At 41.3% G+C, this 20,975-nt stretch overlaps 1 protein-coding gene across 1 annotated transcript; it reads right to left on the bottom strand.

The window, feature by feature from the left end:
* Positions 1-222: 222 nt before the first annotated feature.
* LOC136444309 (QRFP-like peptide receptor) lies at positions 223-20,822 on the bottom strand. The gene is made up of 5 exons (XM_066441820.1): positions 20,718-20,822; positions 20,066-20,456; positions 2,670-2,878; positions 1,016-1,210; positions 223-228 (listed from the first exon to the last, which is right to left on the bottom strand). Exons 2-5 carry the CDS (start codon positions 20,445-20,447, stop codon positions 223-225), a joined length of 792 nt encoding a protein of 263 aa, XP_066297917.1. The 5' UTR covers positions 20,448-20,456; positions 20,718-20,822.
* Positions 20,823-20,975: the final 153 nt, after the last annotated feature.

The raw sequence follows: 20,975 nt of genomic DNA, 5'->3' as shown, positions 1-20,975 counted from the left end.
AAGCACAAGGAACAGTGGACCACAGCTTAACGTCCTAAGGACTGCGACCATTTCCGGTAGCGTGCATGTCGGGTGAGTGACACAGCTGGAATCGAACCCGGGGCTTCTAGTTCCAGAGGCAAGATCGCTAACCGCTAGACTATGCACGCTACCCACGACAACATGATTCAGTAGGCTGCATATCAACATGTTAGAATAACTTCTTATCGTGATTTTAAGACATCATATCTGCAATGAAATGTTGCCTGTTGACCACAGATGTTGTCTATGAGAATAGCGTTAACACTGGAAGGCTCATTTTTAAAAATCTTTTTTGGTGAGACGGTGTCGGAGTCAAATTCTCAGATGTTCAATCATCATCATCTGTCCACCAAGATTGGTAAGACTTGAAACACTCGTTACATCTTTCTAATGTCAAGTTATGTTTTCAATTAAAGACGATGGTTTTACGCAGTGCCACCATTAACCCTCATACACCCGAACCCTTTTTTGCGACTAAAATGACTGAACGGGGTCAGAAATGACCCCAAAATGTTTTGTTCAGTAAAATCTGCCTTTTCACTTTTTTCGCTGATTGTTATCCATACATTGCTTCATCAATGTAAGAGGAATGTTTTGGCTTGTTTAGGTATGAATAATTCCAGTTCATTATGATAATTTATGCAAAAAGATCAGAAGGACCACGTTTTGAACTATTCCTATTTAGACCGGTAGAGGATTTTTGAGGCCGACGCCAAATTTATGTTGCATTACTCCTTAACAGCTTACGCCAGAAGCACCAAACTTGGTGAATTTTCATAAAATGTCCTTAACAAAAAATTGAAATTAATAAAGTAAATAAAACCAAATAAAGTAGATTTTTTAGAATTTAGTGTTAGCATGTATACTAGAATAGTCACATGCTATATAGTTATCAATTGTCTGTCCGTCCTTTCATGTTACATGTACTTGCAATTAGCCTACGGGCAAGAACTTGCAATAAACTTATTATGTTATTATTATTAAAAATGTATACCTTCTTCTTGGCTTTTAGCTGCAGCTGTTGAATGGAAAGGGCGGCGATGCCTGGCGAAGTGGTGCGCCACAGCTTACGGGCCAACAGGAAGTACGCCACCATCATCACCACCAGGGGGACGGCGTACAGAACAACAAACAACACCGAGGTGTAGATCGCCTTCTGGTGCTGGTCCCACTTCTCTGCACACCAGATCTTGGTACAAAGGAAATGAAGGAATTATAATCAAAGCTCATATGTGTTGGTAGTAAGCATAATACAATGCTAAACTTTCTTCCAACACTAAGGTACATGTATTCACGGATCGAATTTTCGACGACCACTGTCGCCTTCTTCAGGATCAATAATGACCAATCACTGCCGAACGTAAACTCGCGAGAGTTACAGACACGTGACTTTATTGACACGTGTCATTGCGGATACGTGACGTCGCAAATTGACGTCAGAAAGAAAGAAAAGTGATCTCGAACCGGTTTAGCTCAAATGAACATATGAGCCAATCTTCCACTGGTCGTGACAGAGAAGACAGACGCTGTATACAGCATTTACAGGTTCATTGTACCGGGGAAATTCCCCTAGCTCTTTTCGACAAGCACAGTGAACAGCGGACCACGGCTAAACGTCCTGTCCTAAGGACTGCGACCCTTTCCGGTAGCGCGCAGCCGGGATCGAACCCGAGGCTTATAGTTCCAGAGGCAAGATCGCTAACCACTGGACTAAACGCGCTACACTTCAGAAGTGCAAGAAGACAAAGTGGTGATTTGTCCTTGTGGTTGGATTAAAATCTAAAGATTCTTGGTTCAAATCTCTAGCAGGCCCCAAGGTTGTGAAACGCCTATTCCCGCACTAGCCAGGTGGAAATGAGTACCTAGCTTTTCAGATGTGAAGTAAAGCTGGCGTTTGACGAGAGTCACATTTCGAGCTGAACATTCGTTAAGGAACCCACTAAACGTTTGTAAAGAGTAGTGGCCTATCCCATTGTAAACAGATCAGGTATTACAGTCCGGTCTTACTCAGCTATATATATGTGCTGACCAAAACTGGCATGTTAGGCCTACGGGCGGTCTAACGGCCATGCGGTTTTAGACCTCGGAGTCCGTAAGTTTAAACAGGGAAAACATATGATATACCACATGTTTTGGAACTGCTTCTATGACATCTTTGCAGATCTGATGGGACAGGGAGAAGCTATTTTTCATATACTTGCGATACTTTAAGGCACCGCTGCATACAATGTCAGTTTCTGTACTTGAATGTACCTTTTGATTTTCCTAACCTTTATAACCATTTTTCAAGTCAAGACGCTTTTGTACTTTTGCTCTCAAACGACAACAAAATCACAGGAGTGCTTGATATTTACATGTTTATCATCCCCTGCAAATTTGGTGCTCATACGCCATACTGTTTAAAAGTTACCCTCCTTCCCCCAATCCCAGGAATACAAAAAAGCCCAGTCTAGATATATAGGGTTAAAATATTTTTTTCTGGATCAGCCAGCAGATCTTTGAGAATAACGAAACCTTCTCGTGAGGCCACGTGTCAGACGTTAGTGGCTCACTATTCTTGAAGAAGGCAGAACGATTGATTGAAAAACGGTGAGTGTACATTACTTGTTGGTAAAGTTTTAACTAGTCTTGTACAAGTGAAATATCACCTCCAGAACACCATCGTCCCACTGCCACTGCTTCTGCTCGGACACCACCAGCAGAGGCACGTTCACGGCGCAGGAGATCAGCCACACGGTAGAGATGACAGCGGCTGTGTTGGTCTCCGTGATTCGGGCCTTCAGCGGGAAAATGATCGCGTAGAAACGGTCGATGGCAATCACAGTCAGCATGACGACACTGCTGGTGATGGAGATACCTGAAAAAATGTCCAGTTGTTAATTAAGCTGGTGTATGTTGATGAAGGTAATCCAGGTAATAAGATACGCATAAACTTTTGACAGATGTTTAAGACAGCATCCGCTGTCTTTCGTCAGTGACTAAGGATAGGACTGGAAAATCAAGTATTATTCCAACACCCTGAACAGACTTAAAAACACATTATGTTAATGAGGTTAAGACAATTAAGCGCGGTGGTCAAATCTAGGCCTCAAAAGTCTCCGACTTTTTTTCGAATTCGAGTTATGTTCTATCACGTTCGATCAGACATGATTGACGCAAAATCAAATAGAACGCGTATTCGATTCGGGGTCACCTGAGTTCATATGCAAGTATCCACTGAAAACCTGCGTCAGCATGGCCTTTCCTCCCTGGGTGACTCACATCAGAACAAAAACCGTCTTTTTCACAAATACAAACCATTTTCTGGACAATACATGTTTGCTGACATTTTGCTGTGGCTAGTCATCTTGCTGTGGCTAGAAGCTACTGACGCCATTTTTTGTGGAGTGAAACATTTCAAGGATTGTTTACGCCGATATTAGTTACCTCCTCCCCCTGTCCGTGCGGTATGACATGCATGCAAACACCATATTTAGATCGACACCAAAAAGCGTCCAATTTACCCCATTGACGGCTTAAAATATGTTGAAATATGGTTTTTTAAAGGTAAAAACATGCAATTGTTTGCCTTTTCCCGATCTTAAGAATATTTCTAGTCCGAAACATAAAATCCTAATACAAAAGTTGTATTTTACGGTTATGTTCTCTTAACTGCAAAATGAAGAACTTTCAGTTAATTTTGGGGCCAATTAAAATCAGTTGTATGGTTTTGATATTCCCGTTCTAAATGTGGGATTCCTCAGGCTCCAGGATGAAGTCACACGGATTTTTCTACAGGAATCGAAACGCTGGTATTTGGGGAATACGCAACAAAAATCTTATTTCATTTGAGCGAGAGGGTCGTTTTGAAACTAACAATTGGACAGATTCACAGGCTCCCCGTCATCGGCTCGCGGGAGCCCGCGGGCGCCTCCGGTAACCTGATACCCCCTTAGTGATTGGGACTTTACCTTAGCGACAGACCGGCGTGTAGGATGTCTTGGCGTAGTCTTCAAAAGAAGATTAATTTAAGACAAGGTTGCATGCTAATAATTCAATGAGCTATTGAGCGGGGAGTTAGAAAAGCAATACATGAGAGGATGTACAATCCCACCCTCAACAGAAAATGAGGTCTACGCGTTGAATTTTCAGGCACTTGGGATGATACTTTGGCATTAAAGTAACCAAAGCTTTGCCCGGAAAGTATGCCCTCAGTCAATATCTTAACGAATGAAAAGTCCGATGGTTACTCTCACTTACTTACAGAGTCAAACAGATCAAATTGTGGGGGATCTGAAGATTAGAGGGTACCGTTTATCATTTTCCCATCCTTTTATGCACTAAAATAATCTATGGCTATGTGATCAATGTATCTCTTCGCATCTTCCATTAGCAAGAAACCCGTTCTAGGCATGTGAGTTGAACGCCTTTCATGCGAGGAACCCGAAGGTCACAATCTTTAGTTCCATCTAATTTGTTTTCTCGAAAACTTGACCTATACCGTGCTCCTAGCTTACCCGGACAATGTTCTCGGAAAGTATGCCATCAGTCAATGTCTTAACGAATGAAAAGTCCGATGGCCATTTTCACTTACTTACAGATTCAAACAGGTCAAATTGTGAGGGATCTGAAGAATAAAGGCTACCGTTTATTATCTTCTAATCCTTTTATGCAGCTTAAATATCTATGGCTATGTGATGAATGTATCTCTTCGCATCTTGAACTTGTACGGAAACGGGCATGTCACATCATACTTGGGAGGGCCTACACAGACTATAACACATCACTCAATGTATCTGGTCTAGAGAAACTTGCAAGTAACTCTAGAAACTCTAACGAGCTAACCTTACCAGTCCACCGGACGGTTAGATTTAGGAAAAGTCCGGTGCCAACTTTGTTACGACTCCTGAATGCTACGAAATGAACTGGATGAAATTGTTTATATGATAAACTACATGTAGCAGATATCAAATAAGCGAACTTAATGCCGAAGCATTGACATTGTTTTGATACCACTGTAAATAATTTTAAATGATTTGTGTAATGTCCCATGTAAAAAACCAAGTGCAATATGTACGGAGAGCACAATTCAGCTAATTTTTAATGAATAAACTATTTTTGATTGGTTGATCTTCCATTGTATGCTTGAAACTTGGACCTTAAAAAGACAGATGAACTTCTCCTATTAGCCTTCGAAATGAGATGCCTACGGGCAATTCTCTGCATCACGCTCCGTGATCGTATACCAAACGTTCAAATCAGAGCCAAACTCGGGGCAAAAAAAGACCATCGTGGAAATGGTACAGACGAGAAGGCTGAGGTGGTTTGGACACGTCACAAGACGACCCCCACAAACACTAGTGTACAAAGCCTACAGCCAGGAGTTCGCCACCCCCAGACCCCGGGGAAGACCACCGAAGAGATGAAACAACCAAATTGTGAAGAACACGGGCTTAAACAGTCGGGAAGCAGAGGCTAGGGCAAGGGACAGGCCTGCTTGGAGGATCCTCCTGGAAAGCAAGGGGCCAGTTTCTGGCCTGAGCACGTAGGCAGGCAGGATCTTCCATTAGCAAGAAAGCCGTTCTAGGCATGGGAGTTGAACGCCTTTCATGCGAGGTGCCCGAAGGTCACAATCTTTAGTTCCATCTAATTTGTTTTCTCTCAAATGATCCGAAAACTTGACCTGTAGCGTGCTCCTAGGTTCCCTTGCAAATTCTCAATGACTCATAGGAACCTTTTTTATCTACGTTGCGAACTGGCGTCGCGGTGGCGCAGTGGCAGGGTGTTTGGCCGCAGAACCTGGAGGTACCGGGTTCAAATCCGGGGTTCCCTGATCTGCCCCGTTGACGTTGTGCCCTTGGGAAAAGCACTTTACACGACTTTCCCCACTTTACTCAGATGAAAATGTGTACCTAGCGTCGGCTAGGGATGTTCCTCCGATAGGACGTTAAATTGAGGTCCCGTGTTTCAGGAGAGCCACACCTCGCGCGCACGTAAAAGAACCCACCACACTTATCGAAAAGAGTAGGGGTCCATCCCGGTGTGAGTGGATCATATAAATCCGTCCGGGTATGCAGCTTGTACTGTTCAGTACAAACCTGGTGTGTTACGCCTTGAGGCCGTTTACCGGGTATGCAATACATACAGATACAAAACTGCTGAATTTGTCGTCTCAAAGTATCAGATTTATCTGGAACCAATACCCAGGAAGAGACCTAAAGAGACGAAAATAGTGTGAGATCCGATAATGATGGTATAGAATATGATTGAGACCACCTGTTAAACATAAAAAATATGATTTTAGAAGTATCTGCGATTGACCGTCCTCAGTAACTATGCTTGAGACCACCTTCTAGGCATTAAAATGTGATGTTTGAAGTCCCTGAGATTAAACGTCGTAGGTAGCTTTCTGATCGATCTTTTTGACGCTTGGATTTAGTTCCTGAAGATTCCTCAGTTCCCGGTCTGAAAACCCGGCAGACATGAAGATAGAGGTACTAAAATGAAGACGGTTAACCCTCGATCTCATTTAAATGTACACATTGTGTAATTTCCGTTACCGTTTGAAGTAAGACGCTCCTGATATTAGGATATGCTACATATAAGGTGTCAAACTGTTGTTTTTCTGAAGACTTGAGTAATTTGTCAAACTAATGAATCTAGTTCCTTTCTCATGACTGAATTTCTTGTGTCGGACTCCAGCGACTGACGAACCGCCTACGAACCACCTTGTATGCTGAATGATAACTCAGAGTTGAAAAGGAAGACTTCCATATCAACCATGTCATTGTCCAATTCACAGTGCTAATGGCCAATTTTTATTCATCCGATGCCATTGACTCTATGCAGTTATCCTTCAGGACGATTCTAGGCCGTGATTTTGAATCTAACTGCCGTCTTTTGTAAGTATACGTAAGTCTGCTCCAAGTAATTACTGACGACTTGCTCTCGAGTAACCGACCTCCGAGACGACCTGCATTGATCGAACTCTTTATGTTCGGATATCAGAGATCCGTGACACGATAAGAATCAGTTTCAAAGTGCTCGTTAGTTTTAATAGGCCCCTACTGAGCGATATCAGATGTGTGATACTTAGCGATACAGATTTGATCCCCGTACACTGCTGGCATTTTGACAAGTTCTGAAGCATGGCAAACCCATGGAGACGAACCAAGTACGTTAACCGTCTATTCAGTTTGGTTTAATGCTTGAAGGTCTTCCATTCCAAAATTTTGGTTGAAGAAATTGTAAACCTTACGTTCGTTCCCTATGGTGCAAACCACTTTTATTCTTATCCGCGCGTAGGGATCTTTCACTCTTGCTGTCAAAGAGACAACTGTTGCGATTGAACCTCGATGCATGCCTTCTACCAATCACGGTAGGTTTGAAGGATTTTTCCGTCTTGTGCAAATCTTGTTAGTGCCGAACACCGGCAGAAAAACTTCACCGAGTTGACATTTCGTCACCTTTATACCGCCAAAAGGAATGCGAAAGGAAATACAAACCCCTCTGCAAATCATTAGGACTGATATATTCTGATGAAAGGAGATTCCCGAAGCAGCTACAAGCAAGAGTTAAGTCAAAGATCTAATTATTTCTAACGATCTCGCTCAATGCAAGGCCGTAGGGGACCAGTTCTAAGCATTTAACTAATGTAGCAAAGGTGAGAGACAGCGGGGCATGTTTGTTTTGAAGGTTTGTAGGTTACATTCAGGGGGGAAACAGTGCGCTGGGAGGGAGTTTGATTAGAGTTGATTATGTACAATAAACGACAAATCGAACACTCAAAAAGTACGAATTCATTCAGCAAAGTTGCTCACCTTTCAGCTAGATCAAACTAATTTTCCTGAATGATGGAAAAATCCGTGCAACTTACTTCAAAGAAAAATTGAAAATTCAGAATTGTGGTAATGGTTTAATCGCAGTTTTTTGGTTTAACTGTGATCAGAGCTGAGTGAGTCAAGCTCCTGATGCCATGAATGCCATGACTCGGCATAAAATCTTGGAAGACATTGTCAAAATGTTTCCTGAACATTTCCTTTTTATTTCAACTAAAAAGACGCGGGTGACTGACTTCCAGGAAAGCAAAATGGCCCGAACACCTCAGGTCACAGCTCAATTGCCCATGTCTTAACCTTTCTACCTCACTCGATATTACTGGGTGTCGCCTGCAAAGTAATGATCACAATGATTTGGATTTTTGTAGACATTCATAAAAGCCTTCATAGTTTAAGATTATTTCACGATATCTAAGTTGGGCACCTTATTTCTGGGTGAGGCCGAAGACTTATTGATCACCCTAGCTCTCGTATATACCGTTAGGTGTATGAGACCGCAATGCAAAGACCTGCACTCAAGCAGACAATGTCAGAGCCAGGGCTGATCTGGACCAACCGAGGTCTAAGCCGAATCTCATCTCGCAGACTGATGGCAACTTATGGGTATTGAAATCACGTATCAAAGATATAGAGATAGATCACGGGTTTGAATCGTCAACGACTATCACTATCCACAACAAACCGACAAGGTCATGCCCGTAACTCAGGTTATTTGCTTGGTGCTTCAACTTTTCGTTGTAGAACTGACAGTTTACGTCTGGGAGACACGTTTCTGCTTCCGTTAGTATGATACACTATGAAACGACTCAGTGAAGCGGAAAAGTGAGTTTATGTAAGAGCAATCCAGCACACGGTTCACGTGCACACAACGGTTTTTCACTTTACGACCATGTTACTGACACACAACCCAGCGTCTGTTACAGGGTATGGCTATCTGAAAGAACATAAATTCATGCCTGTCTTTAACAGTGCAATCCAAATCAAAAATTGGTCGCCATACCGAAGTCCAAGTTCCTTCCCGCACCGACGGTGCATAGGTCGGCGCCCATCTCCGTTTCAGTAGCCCTTGGGCCACACAACTTTGTGCAATCACTACAGCAGGGGGCTAGTCCACTGGTAGTGGTGTTTTTAACTTCCATACTCTTTGGCAAATGCTGAGTGCTAATTCTACCCACTAGACCATTGCACCGGTTGCCGCTGGTCGCCATACCAGCGTGCTGAATTTACAACAGGTCGCTTTTTGCAGGCGACTCACGTTTCCACCTCTTGTGTTCGTGCAGAGAACAGCTCAACCGGGCGCAATCGAAGAAAGGCACGCGAAATATGCACTCCCGCAGACGGTCATGGGCTCAAGAGTCGAGTGTTAACTTCCATCTGGTAATTGGGCTCCGATGGCCATTATGTTTGGGAGAAAGCAATTATTGTGAGAACTGTTCTCCATAAAGGCCGCTCTGCCAACACGGGGAGTTCAGGAAACTTCGAAGCAGTTTAAGACTGTGATGACCATGTGATATGTATGGCCAATAGAGACGGAGGGATGATGATGAACACATTCATATAAATTCTCAAATTCATATACATTTTCAAATTCAAATACATTTTCAAATTCATAAACATTAAATTTTTCAAAACTCCATGTCTCTGTATAAAACTTAACGCCTAATTTCTAGGTATCGCTAAAACTTAAAAGGAAGAAAATAATGCGTGAAGCCGCCTTTTATGTCAATTCTTTAGGAAAGAACATTGTAATTAGCGGGGACTAATTTTCGGCTTCCAACGAAGCCCGGTTGGCCGTTTTACATATAACTAGCCCTTCACCATATACGCAGAGTTATTATTTGTATTCTTATTATATGTATTCTATCCTTTAGCAAAATGGTACACCTTTAATAAACTTACACAAGTATAGTGTTCCCATCATTTACACTAAAGATTATGCAAATCAGGCTTTTAATTGCAAAATTAGTATCCGATTATGTTCCCCCTGCCATTAATTACATTATATCATGCTATATGTATTAAAGTCCTGTTATTGAAAATCAAGGAATGATAGACTTTTCTTGTTGATTATGCAAATTAAGATCTAATTTGCAAAAATGAGCATGTCATGTCCAGCAAAACAAAAACGGGAGTTCTGATACTGTAGCCCAGAAGGATTTAACTCAACATTGAGCTTCGACTTCCAAAGACCTACGCTCATACTAAATGCCATCGCAATCCAACAATACCTTCTTACGCTGGACAAAATACAGTATCCGGAAACAGAATACACCCACCCACATACACTCACACACAGACGGACACACACACACACACACAAAAGTAACAAACATCCACAACAATGCGCCATAGAGCCTACGTCACGACATCCTGTCTGGTAATTCGTGTCCGTCAACGCGAATCAAATCAGCGCGAACACTTCTGAAGCCTTTGGTGCCTGGGCCTTGACCCCCGGTCAAATTAAACAAAGCTTTAAAGCTTTACAAATACTTTCCTGGCAAGATTTCTTTTTTTTTAAATCTGGGTAGTTCATAGGTGGCTACATTATGTTAGGGGAGACTAGGATTACTGTTGACAGTTTAGGTTAGCATTGAGAATTGAGATAATAGCACCATCTTTTTCTCCACCTTCCAATAGGATTTATGAATAACAGACATGCACTGGAACAGTCAAGTCCCCCCGGCTAGTACACTAGATGTTGGTGTGACTGTCCGTAATTACAATTTAATAGGAGGTCTTTTCATATGAAAAAAAAAATCGGAAATTTGTTACATGCAGCAGATGTGAGCATGAGCCAAGTTTCCGGTGTCTTTTGTGTGTTTGTGTTTCTTTTTAACTTCGCCGAGAAGGTTATGTTTTACAAAGGGTTCGTGTGTGTATCTGTGTGTGTGTGTGTGGGGGGGGGGGGGGGGTTGTAAACAGTATAACTTGAGAAGGAAAGTAAGATGTGTATTTTTGGACCACCTAGGGGCTTTTTGGAACTTCAGGAGCTGATCTTGTCGATAGATATCAATTATGCAAAACAATAAAAAAATTGATGGCAAATACTTTAACTCCATGATGGTAAATGATGGGGATTTCATTCTTGCAGCATTTGAAGTAGATCTGGACATTATCAGACATAAATCACGAGGGCCTCATTTACATAGTTTATGAGGAAATGCTACAGTAGGCTTCGTTGCTAAAATAAGACTTTCATAGAGAAGATGATCAGCTGACATAATTCATGCAAATGAGGTACTTATTTGCATAATGAATGGAACACGTTTATAATATGCCACTCGTTTGTTTGTCTTTTTTTATGTTGTATGTTTCGCTTACATTGACCAGCATAATTGAAGAGGATGTGGATGGATTGTTGTAATATCAGGTATGTGAATAGGTCTTGGAAAAACGACGGTCAAGGTCTATCTAACCCCCCATCCCCTGGCGGAGGCGGTAGCACTTCATGCCTTTCTCTCATTTGTCCTGGATTTGCTAAGGTCTTGATTTTCAGGTGGCCGATAGCTTTGCAGGTTCCAGGAAAAAGTGACGTAGGTTTTGGCCCCCTTGCAGCTTGTTCTAAAATTGCAGGAACATTTTTGTTACGATCTTTCATACATAATACCTTAAAAAAGATTTCATGATGTTGGTCATGCATGTTGCTCCGACAAAGACGTTCACAAGTAAATGCAAAATTGCACAATTAATCAGAGAATGCTATAACTCCTGGTAAAATTGTAATCCTACAAAAAATTGCACACATGCAATATATGCGATTCCGGTAAAGAAAACCAACAATTATGAACATTATCCTCCTTTCAACTTTTTGCACCATAAACAAAACAAAACAAACGAAACCAAAATTCAAAGCTTGAAGTATGTCGAGAAGTTATGACGTCTCTGAACTCTTGTTCACACTGTAATTTCCAGACAAGCTACATCTGAACATACAAGTTACCTAGCCATGGAAAATAGTCATTTCCGTCCAATACTCGGTGTTAGAGCATAAAAATAGTTTAAGAATCTTAATAAGATACAATCGCGGACAACAATCTGCAAAGGTCAAAAGGGCTTTCGACAAAGAGCTTTTGCCATTCGTTTGGGGAGAATTGTGAGGCAGTTGATGGCTCAGGTATGCAGGAGAAGAAAATTGACTTTCAAATAACAACTGAACCCATCAAACAGAATATAAATCGAGTCCATTAAGTTAGGCCTGAGCTATGTTGAATGTTTCTTAAAAAACACATCCTTGTACGGGAAGGAACTTTGAGATGCACATGATTCTTTATACGGGAGGGCTTCTCCGAATTTCAAGGTAGCATTCGCAGTATGCCATACCGGTGCAATGGCCCAATATGTAGAGTGTTCGCCTTGCACACGGTAGGTCGTGAGTTCGATTCCCGGCCGGGTCATATAAAAGACTTAAAAATTGGTATATACTGCTTTCTCTGCTTAGCACTCAGCATTTGGGAAAGAGTATGGACGTTGAACACACACACATCACTACCAGCGGACTAGCCCCCTACTGTAGAGACTTGCACAAATTTGTGTGGCCCAAGAGCTGCGAATTGGAGATGGGCGCCGCCAAATGTTCCACCAAGTGGCGCGGGAGGACTTTAAATTCGCAATATGTGTGCTCTTGCAGTCATTATACGTATTGCTGTAGCCAGTTCCGTATACGTCTTTAATGTGATCAGCGTGATCTAAAAGTAATTATGAACCTAATGACATCTCCCCGTCGCCATGGATTCTTTCGTTAGTTCACGAACCATTAGAAACTTGTGTTCATGAGTTGAATGTCGCAGTTTAGAATGTTATGGATTTAATGACTTCATTTGCAAATCCTTCCAGAGCTAAACCATTACGTGTCAAGAATGCAAACCGTACAAACAACATGTCAGAACCTCTTCAAGGTTCAATCTTTTACGTTGCATATCTCCGGAAAAGGCTTACTGCAGGACAAGCTTTATAGCAGAGGTTGACATACGTGGTACATTGGATTTTGAATGAGTAGATAATGAAATACTCCATCATCTCGTATCTGGCAAGGCTAGTAATTTTGGGAAAAGCATGTTACGACCTTCTGATTGAATCTTAAGATAATGGGATTAAAATTTGTTAAACACATTATTCTATATCATTCTCGATTATCAAACTTTTAAGAACATGGATAGTTATCATTACATATTACCTAAGGGGTCCTGGACATTCAAAGGATGCGGTGTGCCTACATCACCAGATCATTAGTGCGTACGCCTCTAGTCATCCTTCCGAGTAATCTGATACCCAGCATCATAGAACAAACTACCTAAGGTAATCAGAATCGTCGAATATTTTTCAATATGTGTAACGTTACTCCCAATTGGAAATTCAGCAACAGAGCTTCATACGCTGTGGGCGAAACTTCGCTGCGGTAGAGAGTTTCACCACCTTGCTTTAGTGCGTTGTTTGTATAGAATCATCCGATCAAACGTTTCCGGGCAGGACCTCTCTTTGTCAAATATATGGAAAATAGTTAGACAATTGAAAACACAAGTGCAATTACGTAAAATCAACATCAAATTTAACGCACATCCAGAGGCACTTTAACCGTAATTGTTTTTGACAGACAGGGGCAGTGCATCACATCAACCAGATGATCGTTCTACTATAGGTTAATAGATGTGTTCATCACAAACATTAAAGCAAATGTGCATTGTCAAACCTGGACATGTGTATCGCGGTTTAACTACATTTCAGGATTCTCTTCTCTTTATCCCCGACTGAGGTATTGTTTTCAAGTGAATTTTATGGATGAATTCAGCTCGCGCATTGATTTTCGCCTGCTTTTGAAATAAAAAAACAAGATTTTTTTTTTACCCATCGGCAATGGTCAATATACCGAAAATGGGCAATTTGTCGCAAACGTCTGTCAGTTCCATTGTACAAACGTTCTACATGCCGTGAAAAGCCATTTGTACATGTAGGAATGATGAAAAATCTTCACAAACGTATGGTACAATCATTGTGTATGCAAGCTATAGTAAGATTGCTCGTCGTCACCAACTTACTCACAGTGCAGCCCCCATGCCAAACTTGAAATTTGAATTATTCTGTAATCGCTGTGCTATTATCATCAACAACTTGTAATCCTTTTGACGAACATTTAATCATTACACACAACATAAAAAAAGATTGTAATCCGGTGCTCTTTTTTTTTAATGAAGGGAACTACTAACAAAAATCGATAACAGAACTACTAACAAATCCGCCAAAATGAAGTAACTAATGTCATGCGGTTGGAATAGACCATTGTATAGCTGTCTGTCTGTTGAAGACAAAATAAAAAGACGGGGGGGGGGGGTCTGAGGCAAGGCAATTCAGTCAGGCAGTCAGGGCAACAAAAGCGGAGAAAACTTCAGTTGAGAGAAAATGAACAGAGCCAGCATTATGTAGTCACCGTCAGTCTGCCTCATGGAAAATGTTTGGAAAACCTTGTCTCTGCGTTCTTGATGTGCTATTCAATCCCGGATCTAAATTTACAATGATTTTAATGTTGACATCGATATTAGTTCATGTTCTATATAATACAGGGATAAAAGACTTTTTGGTTGTAATACCATGTTTTATCGCTTCAATTCATTTACATGCTTAGTGGTATCAAAATGTGAAAATGTGGATATCTTGTTTTTTTTGCCTGCCTTGTTTTTTTTTCACCCGCGAGCACTAAATTTGGAGTCTGCAGAGGATGTCATCCATAAAATTTACATGTTGTGGCCTTACATATTTTTCAGTGACACGAGGTGATAGAGGTGCAAACGCGGTTTTAATCTCATCTTTATTTGCAGAAACAAGGAACTACAACTGAACCAGACTTACGAGAAACTCATATTTCACGGAGATATGAGGTCTTTAATATCCTGTTTCGATACAAATTTGATTTTTTTCCCCACAAACAATTTGTGTCTGTAGAACGCCAAATCATCTCTGATGCTTCTTGGTACCGACCAAAGTTGAATTGGGACATTTTTTGTCAACCCAAAATCCTTTTGAATTTTCCATTTGTTTTAACATTACACATCTTTTATGAAACCTTTTGTTGTCCAAGCTTCTGGCTTTTACCCAGATAATCCTAATCTCACTAGGTTTATGCTGACATATCACCACCACTAATCTATAAAACGACTTTTTGAGCCGTCTTTTCTGTTCTTTAAGAGCGAAAAAATATTTGCAACAAAGTTTGAACTGCGGAGACAGACTTTATTTTGAACTTTTTGTTTTACTTGGAGTATTGGTTTATTGCACAAGCATATGGCAGCCTAACGACTGAATTGCACGCTCATTGACGTATTATTACTGCAACACTTAAAACAATTAACTGTAAACATCAAAACATTAGTATTATTCTATAGTACGTAACAAATCTGAAATCGCTCTAGGCGAAGATGAAATAATTAAGAAAACGTATCATAAAGGATAAAAAGAGTGCTCGCAACAAGTGCCCAGTCAGTTCACAACAAGGTAAGTCTCAATATATACACGGTAAAAATTCGTGAAATCAATAGAAAGTTCTGTTACATCTCTAGTTTAAATTGAGGTGCTAGATATTCGATGCGTGGTCTACTTGGAGTCGTTACTGTAGTAAAGTCTTAGGGCTCGTGGAATGAAGGACATTGAATGTTTTTTCTCCTCATTTTCCACCTTTGCGGAAGCATCTGTCGCTGGACTTACGGGTCATTTCAACTCAATCTCCAATCAGAACACGTATTTCATGTTTGATGGAATAGGTTGGAGGCTAAAGGCGCCAATAATTCAGCAGGAGCATTAACTCTACACTGAGACCTCTTCACCCGTCTGACGCAGCAATCCTGTATCGCACGCAGATGATGACAGCAAAGATATCAACCGGACGTCGTTCCGGCCACAGAAGGCAGTATAGCGGGTCAGAGGTCTCACCAAACCACGTAACAGGGAAATCAAACTTGATGGAATTGCACTCCATCGAGTGAAACAACCTAAAGAATGAGTCATAACTCCTTTGCAACATAAAAGGAGCGTCTAGAATGGAGCGAGCACTGTGGAGTGAAAATTTCAATGGCTGAACGTAATCTTGGTTGCATCTAAATAAAAGACAGCTTAAGCCCGTTGTCACCAACCGTTTGTTTACCGTTATATCACCACAGCTGAATAACTGTAGCACTTATTTCAAGACGATTCAAATGGTACTTGCCATCCTTCTTTAGTTAATTCTATTTCCGCCCTGTTGTGACGAATTACTGATTATCAAATAGGTAGTTGACCTTGGTAACAGGGTTCCATATTAACGAGGCTTTGTTTGTATCGGAAGATAACATTTGTCATCGATTCCTGGGGTTACAACAATGAGAAACGTGAAGAAACTATATTTCAAATTACCCTTCAAATGACCTATCAGTACAGTGCAATAAGTAGATTCTACTTGATAAAACCATTGACCGAGTAATGGCCTCTTGTTACTCAAAGTGCAGCACGCCATATAGCTCGGGTTGAAACGTTTAGTTTCGGCATCTATTGAGTCATCCGTGCCCTCTTTGATTTCGCCTTCCGATCCTGGATTTAGGAGGCCCAGTCGTAGGCTCTCTTTGTATATAGGCAACTTATCTCAGGGGTTTCTCATTTATGGTGTTGCCTGTTTAGTATTCTTTCCCGAATTTGGATTGTACTTGTTATCAACTGAATGTAAGATGCATGATCCTTAAATGTCGATATCTATGTAGATCGTTGTGGTAGCAAAACGGGTAATTTTGGGCGATGTACTACCGTTTATGAGAGGGCGCGCCTTGGATAAAAGGTAAAGCGGTCGAACCTCAGACTAAGGACGAAGCATTACGCTTTTTTGTTAGCTAGTCGAGCAATGCAGCTTCGGTACGGCTCGCGTTTTGGGCCAAGCACACCGGGTCACCCCTACTCTTCTCGATAAGTGTGTTGCCATTGGGTTCTTTTACGTGCAGAGGTTTGACGTTTGACGCTTGTACGTGCAGAGGTTTGACGCTTGAAGCTCCCTCATACACGGCGCCGCCGGCTTTACGTCACCATTCGAAATGACGAATGCAATCCCTTACAACGTGTCCGAGCTAGAGTCGATTCCTAGGATCGAACCCGGGCCCTAGGATCCACGGAATTTGATGATGGCGAAGCAGCGGGATTGCGTTACCGCGTGCGCCGCGGGGACACGCCTTGGGTACTGAGGCGTATAAACTAGGAAATTGCTGGTCTTTTCAAGCACGTTTATGCCGAGTCAAAGATGTCAAAGGTTGGAAATATCCATTATCTTTGCTCCTCTGCGCGGACGTGTCCATGACACTAGTACGTTGACAGACGATAGATCAGTAGTACGCACAGACGTTACTAATACAGTATTACCATCATCTTTCAAGATGGCCTGCAATAGATAATGTGAATTTCGACCTGAAAGAATTCAGACAAAAATATTTTCATCGCATAAAACATATGTATCTGTTTCATCTGCATATTGATTGCTTTTTAACGCCATTGCTTTGCCTGCATTGTAAAATGTATGAAAGAATTCCACATAGCATGCCAGAATATTGCTTTCTTTGTATCAGCTCAATAATGTAACGTTGAATACTGAACCACATGGAATGGCAGCATATTGCTTTCTTCGTATCAGCTCAATAATGTAACGTTGTACTGAATAGTGTTCCTGAAATGACTCTAGAGACAATCTTAAACACCGAGTATTGTTGTATGGGTCTGGAGTTACGTTCTGTTGTGTATGGCTGGTAGTATCAAAACCATCGCTTACAGGTAAATACTAGAAGCCCAGGTGTTTTTCTGAAATCTTTGCATAATTCATACCTATTAACATTACATTCTAACAATGAATGTTGAATATGTTGACGAACAAGTGGGTATTAGAAAGGCCATTTTGCTCAAGGTACGATTCAGATATATTCTCAGTAAAAAAAAATCTTCCGCAAACGGAATATTATTTTGCGCACCTAACGTTAGTCTAAACTAGAGTTCCATGAACCGTCTAAGCACACACACAAAAATCACGACAAAACTGCCGTTGAGTTCCACACAGCAACGTCGCAGAGAAACGCTTTTTTCCAGCGAACGAACACCGTCGTTCACACCGTCCCATGACGAGATCAGTATGTTCCATTCTGGGGTGGAAAATTTTTGTCATCGTCGCCTTCGAATGCATGGTTATCGAAGTTTTCCAGGCGATAGTGTCATTGGCGACCGGTACACAATACACGCCAGGTAGGGTGACTGTCTACAACAGTACGGGCGTCCTATACTGGAATACGCAGTCCCCGTAAGGCACTCTGCTTTGACATCTAAGCAATCAAAGACTCTCGAGCGGATTCAAGTAAGAGCCTGCAAAATCATCTTGGGGGCAAAGTATTCCAGTTATGACAGAGCACTAGCAACCATGAACCTCAGTTACCTTGCAGGCCGACGCCGGGAACTTTGTTGGACTTTTGCAGAATTTTATCTGAACTCTTACGTGCGTGAATGGCTGTCCCACTAAAACAGAACATTTCCAGTAGAAAAACACGAAAAGCAAATAAATTGGAAGCTCCATATTGCCGGACTGCAATGTACAGAAAAACACCTACGCCGTACCTTGTTGAACTGTTAATACTTCTTTATCAGTATCAGTAATCTTTACCGTTTTAAGACATTTTTTCTTGACAGTGATTGGAATATTTTACAAAGTTGACGGTTTGCAGTTACTACAATATTGAACATGACTTTGTGTAGTGGTATTTTTTTTTCGTAATAGGATTTCTTTTTCTTCTTTTTGATAAGTTTGATGTTGATACAAGTGCAAGCTACTGTAGGATCGACTACAGGAATAACAGTCTTTCTGGTTGTAATACTAAGTACCCTGTTTAATAGCTTCTATTTTTGTATTAAGGTTTATGGTCTCTAAATTTAAAAATATATTCTTCATTAGTTATGCAGCTCCAGTCCTAATTTTCAAAATTAACAAACCATTACGTTGGTTTTCCTCAAGATAATCGACAAAGCAATCGGCTGGGTGTAGCTTTTATTCAAATGTCGTCACAGCGTCAAATGTAATACTGTTGTACCACAAAATCCGAAAACTGGCATTTAGAAAATTTTGAAAACAAGGTCCTCATTTGCATGAATTATATCACTTGATTATCTAGACCTTAATAACAAATTTGTCCCACGTCTTCACTTAATAATGAAGTCTATTCTGACATGTCCTCCTTAAGTGAAATGTTGATTCGCACAATTCATGATTGTGATATATTCATTCACTGAATTTCCAAATGCTGCAAGCATGAATTCTCCGTCGTTAACCGTCTATGAAATCATTCGTTTTCTCATTGATTATGAAATTAGGTTCTCAGCTGCGTAATTCATATTTGTCAATGTTTCTGCGTTCCAGTTACCTATTTTATCCGTTTGAAAATTCGCGTCATGGACCGTCATGGGTCTATACATTTTCCTCATTAATCATGAAAACTAGATCCTAAATTTTGATAATCTGATTATGTTGATATAGAGTTACCTACATACTAAAAATCACGACGATCCATCAACCCCTTCTTGAGTTATCCACTTTCACAAAGTAGACATACTAAAATTGGTAGTCCCGGTGCAGTAGTATATCAGGCTAATGGGGGCCCAAAATCTAATCATTCCAAGGTCTCTTCAAGACCTACCTACATGATAAATATCAAGACCTTTGCGAGTTATATTGTTGACACACACGCGCGCGCTATCCTTATAACATAAGGATACCTTCTGGCGAGGGTAATTCTAGACATAGCATAATTACATTTAGTACCTTTACCTTGCCCTAACAATATAAATTTCACAGACAATAAGTCGCTTTTTGGTGTAAACTGCATGACAGCATCGGGGCATTTAGGAGCTCACATCTAGGGATCTACGTAAAAACACATGTAGGACAATCGTGAAGCTACTATCAGGCGATCTGAATTTATGATTTCCAAGCGCGTAATAGAACAGTGAGGTAGAATGTACGATGTGAACGGTGATATTCTCACATTTTTCTCTATCATACTATGCATCATTAAGTACCGAGTTGATTACACTTGTACACGTTTCCTTCCAAAAAAGACATTTTCCGATTTAGCCAGCTGGAGTCCAAACCAAATATCCAAATATTTGCGGAGAGGAGACTCGGGAGCTATAATAAGTTTGGATTCCAGGCTATTATCCATTCACAAGTGAGAAGTGAAAAACAATGAACTAACCCTGCATGAATGTATTGAAGCGGCACATGAAGTCTCCGAATATCCAGACCGGGTCCGTGAGGTCTTTGATGAGCGCCACCCACATGCAGCACACGGCGATCAAGATGTCTGCTACAGCCAGGTTGGTCAGGTAGAAGTTGGTGGTCGTCCGCATCTTCTTGTTGATGGAGACCGTGTAGATGACGAGTGAGTTCCCCACGATGGCCATGATGAAGATGACCAGATAGGCGATGATCTTTCCAGCCTTCTCTCCATCAGAGAGATGGCGAAACTCACCGGGATAGGGAAAATACTTTGTGTTGGTGACGTTACCGTAGGTAAAGTTCTCTGGGAAGAAAAACTGCTCTGCTGGGAGGTAGGTGGTCGAAGCGTTCCCATCCATGCTTTGCCACTGGAAGATTACAGCGGTATATTTATGGAACTTCTCGTGAGAATGGTAGATAAGCAAACGCTAGGCGCCTGTCTAATGCAACTTAAGCATGCTCAATGTTCAATGCACAAGAAGAGAAGAAATATTGTTAAGCTACAATACTCATTTTCAATCCAGACTTAATACAAATCGACGCCGAAAGCTAGAAAAATCCTATCTGCCCGCGTAGTTTACGTCAGCCACATGTCATGCGAAACAGCCGTGAATGAAACTATTTCTTACACTAAAGCAAGGAAGGCGTTTATGTCAACCCGGGAAAAGAACCGCTTTCAACCGTTACATCGCTGTCTAGCGCACGGTGGTTACCCAGGGATGTGGCCCGTCACGGCCACGCGCAGCGTCAATATACGGCGCAAACGTGACGTCAGCAGCTTATTAAGGGTAGCAACCGTAGCGAACCACTGAAGTGGCAAGCACCGGATGATTGACAGCTCATGAGTGGGCACATGAGTGTTTTTGATGTTTCATTCAACAGGAATG

The sequence above is a fragment of the Branchiostoma lanceolatum genome, chromosome 11 (assembly GCF_035083965.1).
Source record: "Branchiostoma lanceolatum isolate klBraLanc5 chromosome 11, klBraLanc5.hap2, whole genome shotgun sequence".
Lineage (NCBI taxonomy): Eukaryota > Metazoa > Chordata > Leptocardii > Amphioxiformes > Branchiostomatidae > Branchiostoma > Branchiostoma lanceolatum.
Note: the sequence above shows the minus strand (reverse complement) of the source record. Positions and strands in the feature narration are given on the sequence as shown.